This window comes from Lolium perenne, chromosome 4 (genome assembly GCF_019359855.2).
Source record: "Lolium perenne isolate Kyuss_39 chromosome 4, Kyuss_2.0, whole genome shotgun sequence".
Lineage (NCBI taxonomy): Eukaryota > Viridiplantae > Streptophyta > Magnoliopsida > Poales > Poaceae > Lolium > Lolium perenne.
The window spans coordinates 402,871,053-402,880,617 of record NC_067247.2 but is presented as its reverse complement, the minus strand read 5'-3'; the positions used below and the strand labels follow the sequence as shown (position 1 = coordinate 402,880,617).

Sequence of the window (9,565 nt, the reverse complement as noted above, 5' to 3'; positions counted from 1 at the left end):
CTTGATTAAGTAGGGCACCCCCTCAAACACCAAGATGGGGCAAAAGTGGGGATGTTCTAAGGCATTCTTTTTTCTCAGCATTATTGTAGCAACATCAGTCATGCCAGAACAAAAGATCAAAAAAAAATAAAAATAAAAATAAAAAAAATAAAAAAAATAAAAAAGTGTGCCGACGGTCACCGTCGGCACAACCTGGCCGTCGGCACACAAACCCACTTAAGTGGGGGTCAACGCGGGCTGCCTCTCCCGGATCGACGCCCTGCCCACGCCCACGCCACTGCCCCCGCAGCGCGCCGCCGCCGCCCTGCCCCAGCGCCGCCGCCGTCCTCCCGGCCGCCGCCGTCCCCCGCACCCTCCCCGGCCCGCGCCCACGCCCTGCCCCAGCGCCGCCCGCCGTCCTCCCGGCCGCCGCCGCTGCGCCGCCGCCGCCGCCGTCCCCCGCAGCCCGCCGGTGCGGCGCCGCCATTGCCCCCGCAGCCCGCCGGTGCCGCCGCCGCGCCGTCCCCCCGCAGCCCGCCGGTGCCGCCGCCGTCCCCCCGCAGCAACCCGGTGCCGGCCATGGTAAGGTTTTTTTTTTCTTTTTAGTATTTGCAATTAGCTAGGTAATTGTAAATTGTAAATTTGCAAATTGAAATAGAATTGTAATAGAATTGTAATTGTAAATTTGCAAATTGAAATAGAATTTGCAAATTGAAATTGAAATGAAGTAAAGAATTTGGAAATTGAAATTGAAATTTTAATGTAAATTGAAATGAAAATGAAGGAATAGAAATGGAAATTGAAATTTGCATTGACAAATTTTTATTATTTTAACTAGGTCCAGTAGTGAGCATCCCGCGTGATGATCCCGGATCTTGCGGCGCATCTCTACGGCCGTCGACATCGCCGGTTGTTCGACTACTTCCTCTACAGCCGAGGGTGAGCTGAATTGCCGACTCCCCCTCCGCATTTTTTATGTCATTAGATTTCATTTCTCCGTCAAGTCGTGTAACCTAGGTGTCAATTCCCGTCCGCAAGCGTTACGCGGATAAATATGCATTAGTGGTCAGCATATTTTGAACCGTAACGCTTGTGGCATTTACGGACGATCGCCGGACCCGTAGTTAGTACGTTTTCCATGTTCTGCTCGGGTGCGAGACAGGATTTCGTCAGCGCCTCCCTGTTGTTCTCCGGATGCACATCCTCTCGGCTTTTTGCCGAGACGTGTATCGGGAGAGCAGCGGGGAGGTGCTGCCGAAATTCTGTCTCGCACCCGAGCAGAACGTGGAGAACGTACCCAACTACGGGTCCGGGGGCTGCTAGGAGCCCACCTAGTAGAGATGTAGGTTGATGCACGCGTTTTCGCCGGTAGAAAAGTAAAAATATGATGCATTCAATTTCATGCTACTATTTGTTGTTTGTCACGCAATAAAGCAGGATGGCTGATAATGAGTGGATGTACAGTGGCCGTGTTAGTTCGACTCAAGTGACAGATGAATGGAAATGGAAGACCGATTTGTTAGTGAAGGAGTTAGCTCGTGGTTCGAAGGGGATTGTTCGTCCCCGTTGCCCTTGCAATGTCTGCAGGAGGCGTCATCCTAAGGATATTCTAGAGATGACTAAACACCTTTGGTGGAATGGGTATATGCGTGACTACGACCCGCCGGTCGACTTTTCTCGGCACGAACGTGATAGAGGTGAGGTGATGCGGCAGCGGATCGATGGCAATGAGAACGATGGCATCTTAAACTTGCTAGATGATCTTCGGGATGCTGACATGCCAGAGTTACCATGGGACGAACAGTCTGAACCGGAGGAACCGCCTGAACCGGAGGGACCGCCACAACCGGAGGAACTTCCAGAGGAGGAACCTGAGCCAACCGCGAGGGCCTTCATTGATATGATGGCCTCAGCTAGGAGGCCTCTATACCCGGGTGCAAAAATGTCTCAACTTGATGGCATCACGCAGTTGCTAGCCGACAAGTGCATGTTTGAGAGTACTCGAGCATCCTTTGAAAAGACTACGAGCACGTAGGTAACATGTTGCCTCGAAGGTCATTGCTTGCCCAAGACCATGTACGAAACGAAGAAAATCTTGAAAGCATTGAAAATGGATTATGTAACATATGATGTCTGTCCCAAACTTTGCCTTTTGATTTGAAAAGAATATGCGGATGACAAGTATCTTGTGCCAAGTGTGGTCACTCTAGGTATCATGAGGTAGATGTAGGCAATGGTCAGAAGAGGCAGACAAAAGTAGCCATAAAGATTCTTCGTTATCTCCCATTCATCAAAGGAATCCAGCGGCTTTACATGTTCGAGGAGACTGCCAAGCAGATGACATGGCATAAGACCGGGATAAGATTGCAAGACGAGAAGAAACGGGTACCCATGGTACATCCATCTGATGGTCAATCATGGAAGCGCTTCGATGAAAAGCACCCAAATGAGGCAAGTGAGGCTCGGAATGTTAGAATTGCGATAGCAACCGATGGATTCAACCCATATGGTATGTCGACTGCCGCGTACAGCTGCTGGCCCGTGTTTGTTATTCCGCTCAATCTCCCTCCCGGAGTCGTAATGCAAAGGAAGAACATATTCTTGTCGATGATCCTTCCAGGCCTGAATATCCAGGAAGAAATTGAGTGTCTTAATGCAACCACTTGTGGATGATTTGCACCACTCGTGGCATCACGGTACATTGACATACGACCGAGCATCAAAGAGAAACTTCATCATGAAAGTTTGGTTCCACTATTCGATGCATGACCTACCCGGGTACGCCCTATTCTGTGGGCATAGTACAGCTGGTAAGTTTCCATGCCCAGTGTGCAGGCACGAACTAGAATTCAGGCACCTAAAAGCTGGACACAAATATGTTGCCTTTGACAAACACCGCAAGTTCCTCGATCCAGGGCATCGGTTCAGATCGACAAGAAAAACTTCACGAAAGGCGTAGTTGTGCTTGAACATAAAGAAATACCAAAGTTCAATGGTGCAACCGTTGATGCTGAGCTACGTGCTCTCCAGCCTAGTAAGGAACCCGGCCACCAATTTGAGGGATATGGTAAAACGCACAACCGGACTCACATAGCAGGCATAACAGCTCGAGTATTACAAGGACCTTGAACTTCCCCATAATATCGATATGATGCACACCGAAAAGAATTGTGGGGAGGCATTCCTTAACACCCTGCTGCAACATACCAGGCAAGTCAAGGGATAATGTTTCAGCTAGAGTCGATATTGAGGAGATATGTGACAGGTGGCTCTACACATGCAGCCTCCGAGGGCAATCGAAAAGGTTGGTTAAAGCCGCATGCCAAGTACTGTCTTGATAGCGCCGACAAGAAGGAGGCATTTACGTGGCTCAAATATGACGTGATGTTCCCTGATGGTTATTGTTCGAATATGAGTAAGGGAGTCAATCTTGCTACGGAAAAATAAACGGGCTCAAGAGTCACGACTATCATATATGGATTGAGCGGCTGATGCCGGTGATGCTTCGCGGGGCTCTCCCCGATCAGGTCTGGCGCGGGCGGGCGGAGGTGAGCCATTTTTTCCGCACGGTCTGTGCTAAGCGTATATGTACCGAGGTGACTGAGAAGCTCCAGCAGCAAGTGCCGGACATGCTATGCAACTTACAGATTATATTCCCCCAAGCACTCTTCACTCCGATGGGACATCTCATCGTGCATCTCGCCAACGAGGCAATCTTGGGGGACCGGTGCGATATCGTTGTCGCTTTGTATTGAGAGGGAGTTCAAATATATTCGGTACAAATGTGGAAACAAAAATAAGATTGAAGCATGCATAGCTGAGGCAACTCTCCTCCATGAGATGGCAGACGCCACGACAATGTACTATGCCAATGATGTGCCCACTAAGCATAACCCGGTCGCTCGGTACAATTCCGATGAGCCCAACCGTGACCCAAAGCTCTTGCTCTTCAAATATCCCGGTGGCAAGGCCGGGGCCTCAAAAGTGGAGAACATTTCGCCGTAAGAGAAGGATTGCATAATGCTTTACGTGCTTATGAACATGGAGGAAGTGGTCGATTTCATGAGGTAAAATGATGAACCAATTACTTTGCAATCAGTAACTTGGTTTTGGTCTAATACGTATTTTCTCCTTTCAGCCAATTCCATGATGAAATGTGGTCAGGAAGAAATGGTCCCACTCCCACGCCGTGGTACACTCTTCGAAAGAGGGTGCCCCGCCCTTAAATAAAAGCTTCGTGAACTGGTTCCATGAAAAAGTAATTTCTCAAATGTTCCTCTTACTTTGCAATCCGTGACTTGTCTTATTACACGTAACTAATGCACAAAATAATCTGAATCGAACTTGTAGGGAGCTGATCCCAACGTTGAGATGACAGATGAGTTGAGATGCGTTTCCCAGTGGTTTTAACCGTAGAGTCCATACGCATGAGAAGTATGATGTAAATGGGTATCGCTTCCATACGGAGTTTCACCGTAAGAACCGGCCTAATGCAAAAACAATAAATACTGGGGTCTACACCCGCGGAGCCGATGATCTTGATTACTATGGAAGGTTACAAAAGGTATACGAGTTGACGTTCAACAACGCAAACATAGAACTCAAGCTCTTTGTGTTCAAATGCCACTGGTTTGACCCACACGGTGGAATGAGAAGCACCCCCTCCATTGGTTTATATGACGTTAGGCCTACAACCACCTACAACGGATCCGACGTCTATGTTGTGGCTCACCAAACCAAGCAAGTTTATTATTTGTCCTACCCATGTCAGAATGAGGAACTCATGGGCTGGGAAGTCGTGTTCCAGGTATCGCCACATGGTAAGCTACCCATCCCCTCCGAGGACGATTACAACAACATTGACCCGGTAACATATGAGGGAATTTTCTATCAAGAGGAAGAGCAGTTCGGGGCTCTTCAAATAGACATAGGTCTTCAGGATCTCCACAACGATGTACAAATGCGTGGTGAGACCGTGGTGGACCTGAAGGACATAGCTATGCTCACCAAGCGCCATGCGAACAAAGACAACATTGTCGAGACTCAACCGGAACCCAATGCCGACCATGAATACTCATATGATACTGATTTTGATAGTGAGGCTGAGAACCCAATGCCTAGAGATGAGAGTGGTGATGAATGGTGAGGGTCTTTTATGCTTAGTACCTACATTATCATTATGCTTAATACATACATTTGTCATTATGCTTAGTACCTACATTATCATTATGCTTAATACATACATTTGTCATTATGCTTAATACCTACATTTTTCATTATGCTTAGTACCTATATTTGTCATTATGCTTATTAATTTTCAACATGCTTATTAATTATTTTCTCTTTTCTTATGCAGGTAATTGCCCAATATGAGCGGACGGAAGGCATCATCGAGCTCCTTGCTTGATCAGATGCATCAGCGGAAGCCAGGGCCGGGTGCTTCCAGACGGAGTGGAAGACCCATTGTTCCCACCCGGCGTTACGAAGACGAAGACGGAGGACGGGGAGGACGAGGGGGAGGATGAGCTGGAGGACGAGGGGGAGGACAAGCTGGAGGACGAGGGGGAGGACGAGCTGGAGGACGAGGGGGGAATGCACAGCTCCTTCTAGCTGACATTCCCTCTGCTTCTGGCTCAGTGGCTTCACAGTCTATGGACGAGGAGGAGGACACTAGGGAGGAGGAGGAGGACACTAGGGAGGAGGAGGAGGAGTCTAGGGACGAGGAGGCTTCGACGGAGATGGCTCCGAAGAAGTTGCGGATTCGTGGGGAAGCGCAGGTTCCCGATGAGAGTAAGGAACCTGCTACGGAGGATGAGAAGTGGCTCCTTGTCCCAGGAAAGATAGAGTAAGTAGTAAGGTGATTTCATTTTCGTTATGACACTTAGCATTTTCTAATGTTTGATAATTGTGCAGGAATTTCACATACACGGGGAAGAATGTCCGCGTGCCGGGAGTCGATTGGAGCTGCTATTAGGAAGTACTGGCCGGGGATGTACACTCCGGTCCTTGGGGGCGAGTCCAAGCTAGCCTACACTTGGGAAGACTTTGAGATAGCGCCTTACCCTGGCTTTACTTCCGCCGCCGACGCCGTGATCAAGAAGTTTTGGGTACGTAATGCATACTCTTTGGGTTTCGTTCATATGTAGTTGATAACCCCACCGTGATAACTCATGCCTCTCACACTTTCTGTTATGCTTGATTGCAGCGCAATTATAGGGTGGCGACTGAGCATAAGGAGAGGGCGGACGTGGTGCTCCGTAACATGTGTCGGAAGTTGACACGGCAGCAGTGGTACAACCAGAGGATCACGTGCATCGGCCACTTCTATGCTGAGCAGGGCGTAAGGTACACAAAGCCTGAGATTGTGCAGGGACTCGCCCCGGCTATGACGATAGAGGACTTCATGTCGGTAAGTAATTGTCAATGCGATTCTATGTACCGCGGCTAACTTGCAACTATATTGTTTGTTCTTCAAATGAGTTTTGATTTTGCAGGTTGTACCACATTGGGCTGATAATAATAAGAGGGCCGCCTTCATGGAGTTGGTCAAGAATTGGGTCGGCGAAAACCCCGATTTCAAGGCCGTGAGCGACCGGAACAAGGCCAACCGTGGGAATCAGGGAACACACAGTGCGGGGAGCAGCAGCACCGATCGCTATCGGGAGCGTCTGGTACATATAAAAATGGAACAAGCTGCATTTTTTGATTTTCGATGATATGCATAACATTTTTTTTGTGATGCAGGGGAAGCTCGGGAGGGAACTTGGTGAGATGGAAGCGTGGACGCACATGAAGCCGGTGACGCCCGTCCGAACGAGCCTCGGCCCGCGCCTGAGATGTACTACGGCAAGGCCAAAGAGAACAAGGAAAGATACCGCGAGGAGTACGCCAAGCTCCATCCAGTAGGTGGAGGACCCTATGACCGAGTCGGTCGACGAGGTGGCGATGATGTCGGCGGGGTCCGGCCAGCCGCATGGACGTCCCGCCTGCCTTGTCGGGGTTTCAAGCCTCAGAGGAACTTCACGCAGATCAAGGCTACCCTCCCCTCCGGCAGCTACGCTACCTCCTCGCGGACTACATGCCGTTCTCGGGTAGAGGTTGATGTAAGTCATCCACACTTTCATCCTCTGTTTTGACTCTTGTTCCTGAATGGCTATGTTGATGAGACGCATTATTTCTGAAATTGTAGACTCAGCTCGAGGAGGCCTATGCAGTAGCTTACGAGGAGTATCTCGAGAAGATTAAGGAGCATGACCTTGTGAAAGATGCCTATGTCCAGTGGACGAGCAACCAGATGGCGGTAAGTTTCAATCTCTATGGTTGCAAAACATCATAAGTCCCCATGTTTGAATCTGAGCTATCTCTCCCGTTTCTTGCAGAGTTTCACTCGGTTCATGATGACTGGAGTGCGAGAGGAACCACTCCCAGAGCCACCTCATCCGGGGCCGACGCCAGTGTTCCCGTCCAAGGAGGAGTTCTATATCATGTACAAGCGTCAGCGTCAGTTGACCCCGGTAAGTTGCTAACTTGGCTAAGTTGCTAACTTGGTGTGACATGGCTAAGTTGCTAACTCCCTCCAACATGTAGGGATTGGGAGAATCCGGGAACGACACTCCTTGTGGTACGCCGATGCACCCCGGTCGCCATTCTCCTGGTGCTTCTGCCGAACCTCGGCATTTTTCTGGTTCCGGTGGCTCTCGTCGTGGTTCTACCTCCCCGAGCACGGTCGAGATACAGCGGCCTCACTTCACCCACTCGGAGCTAGATCGTCTGTAGCTAGATCGTCACTCGGGTGGTGCACCACCATAGTTTCTACATTGTACTAGCTACATGACACATGCTATATGTGTAGAATGATCTATGTAGGATGACTATATGTACCGTATTGCTTGTGTGCTATATTTGTACTAAATTTGGGATTTGGTGCCATATTTGTGCTATATCTGTGATGTGAGCTATATGTGTGCAATTCGTATATGATACTGCTATTTTATATGCAATTGCTGTGCAAATGGAGCAAAATCAGGCAAATTAAAAAAAAACTGGGCAGCAGCTGTGCCGACGGTGACACCGTCGGCACAGCTGCTGCCCAGCGCGCGTTTTTCCCAGTTCAAATCAAAACGTTTTCCCGCCGGTTCTGGAAAAAAAAAAAGATGAAACTGTGCCGACGGTGGAAACCGTCGCCTACAGTGGGCACGTTGACGGCAGCCGGCGTGACGGCGAGATGGGTGTGCCGACGATGGGCAGGCCGACGGCCACCGTTCAGCCGTCGGCGTACGCCTGTGCCGACGGTGTCATGCTACGCCGACGGTGCCCGCGCGAACCCCGACGCCATCTGTGCCGACGCCGGTACGCCGACGGTCACCGTCGGCAGAGACGGTGCCGACGGTGGACTTACCTGTGCCGACGGTGCGGGGCCGTCGGCCCACGGCGTCTCCCCCGTAGTGGCTCCTCCGTGCTGGAACACCGGGTTGCTGTGAGAAACCCCGACGTGATCATGCGTGAAACGGGCATCGTTCGAGCACGCACCCTTCTGGTAGAAGGCACAAACCTGAGAAAACTAACAAGCATGCATCACCGTAAGGATCGGTGCAAGGTATGATCCACGTCAGAAGTGTGGTAATGAAATTGTTACGTTGTTAGCTTGGCCAGTGGAGTGGTGGGAGAGCTCGGAGCTCTCTCCTTCCACGCATGCTCCGTGCTTGGAGAAGCTGCAAAGAACCCTGAAAAGGGGACACAACAGGAAGGCACTTGAGGCCACTGGCTAGCATGGAGTTGAGACTTAGACGAACAAGTGGAGGCATGTATGTTACCTGGCGGTGGACATGGTCCAATTCTAGGACGAGAAGATGGATGAATGAGTGAGTGAGCTCACGATGGATTCCCAAGCATCATCCATATCCGTATATAAATGGCGAGGAGGACGTCGATAGCACCAGCAGTACACTACAGGAATGGGAGGCTATGCCGAGGGCCAGGCTATACGCCGACGGCCAAAAGTCGGGGCCGTCGGCGTATGGCCCGGCCAGGCCAGCCTGCCCTTTCAACACTCGGTGAAACGTGGCCGTCGGCGTAGCGACCTCTACGCCGAGGGCAGCCCTCGGCATATCTTTGGCCCTAGGCGTAGACAGGGCTACGCCGACGGCCACCCTCGGCGTAGGCTATTTTTCAAATTTGTCTAATTTTGTAAAAATCATAACTAATTCATAGGATGTCAGAAAAATGCGTATGAGGTATCAAAATGTTCAGAAAAACATCCTCTATCCGTTTATGTCAAAATCATGCATATTTGAATCATGTAGAATAACATGTTAACATAGAAACAATTCAATCACTTTCTTATATGTTCTCAGGTTCCCGTTTTAGCCAGATGGCAATTTAAACGAAGTCAGAATATCTCGCGGAGCCGCATGGCATCATTTTATGTGTCCTAGTAACCACTCCAAAAGATGGAATTGGGATACGACAATTATTTTGGAAAACCCTTCACGAACAGGGCTATCAAGTCCGGATTTCTATGGCTTTTAGGGCAATGAGTAGGAAACGGCCCGTGACACCGCATAGTTTGTCGGAACGAGACCATATT

General features: G+C 49.9%; 2 protein-coding genes across 3 annotated transcripts; one reads left to right on the top strand and one right to left on the bottom strand.

The window, feature by feature from the left end:
* The first annotated feature begins 1,756 nt into the window (after nucleotides 1–1,756).
* LOC127348164 (uncharacterized) lies at nucleotides 1,757–7,755 on the top strand. Its single transcript, XM_071818422.1, has 9 exons — nucleotides 1,757–1,976; nucleotides 5,893–6,086; nucleotides 6,185–6,388; nucleotides 6,474–6,650; nucleotides 6,724–6,802; nucleotides 6,919–7,082; nucleotides 7,169–7,279; nucleotides 7,359–7,493; nucleotides 7,567–7,755. The coding sequence occupies exons 1-9, from the start codon at nucleotides 1,757–1,759 to the stop codon at nucleotides 7,753–7,755; spliced, it is 1,473 nt and encodes a 490-aa protein (XP_071674523.1).
* A 508-nt stretch (nucleotides 7,756–8,263) lies between these two features.
* On the bottom strand, nucleotides 8,264–8,900 carry LOC127297409 (uncharacterized). 2 transcript variants are annotated; one of them, XM_051327717.2, is made up of 3 exons: nucleotides 8,793–8,900; nucleotides 8,615–8,702; nucleotides 8,264–8,530 (listed from the first exon to the last, which is right to left on the bottom strand). In XM_051327717.2, the coding sequence occupies exons 1-3, from the start codon at nucleotides 8,804–8,806 to the stop codon at nucleotides 8,279–8,281; spliced, it is 354 nt and encodes a 117-aa protein (XP_051183677.1). In that variant the 5' UTR covers nucleotides 8,807–8,900; the 3' UTR covers nucleotides 8,264–8,278. The 2 variants fall into 2 exon arrangements, 1 of the variants encoding a protein (XP_051183677.1); XR_011744252.1 differs by having other exon boundaries at nucleotides 8,396–8,539.
* Nucleotides 8,901–9,565: the final 665 nt, after the last annotated feature.

Excerpts from the sequence above, each read along its gene's own strand:
- LOC127348164 (XM_071818422.1), top strand. The coding sequence starts at position 1,757 with ATGCCAGAGTTACCATGGGACGAACAGTCTGAACCGGAGGAACCGCCT. Across the intron at positions 1,977-5,892 it reads CGACAAGTGCATGTTTGAGA|GAATTTCACATACACGGGGA; the intron begins GTACTCGAGCAT and ends ATAATTGTGCAG. Across the intron at positions 7,280-7,358 it reads GGACGAGCAACCAGATGGCG|AGTTTCACTCGGTTCATGAT; the intron begins GTAAGTTTCAAT and ends CGTTTCTTGCAG.
- LOC127297409 (XM_051327717.2), bottom strand. Across the intron at positions 8,531-8,614 it reads CCACTGGCCAAGCTAACAAC|GTTTGTGCCTTCTACCAGAA; the intron begins GTAACAATTTCA and ends TAGTTTTCTCAG.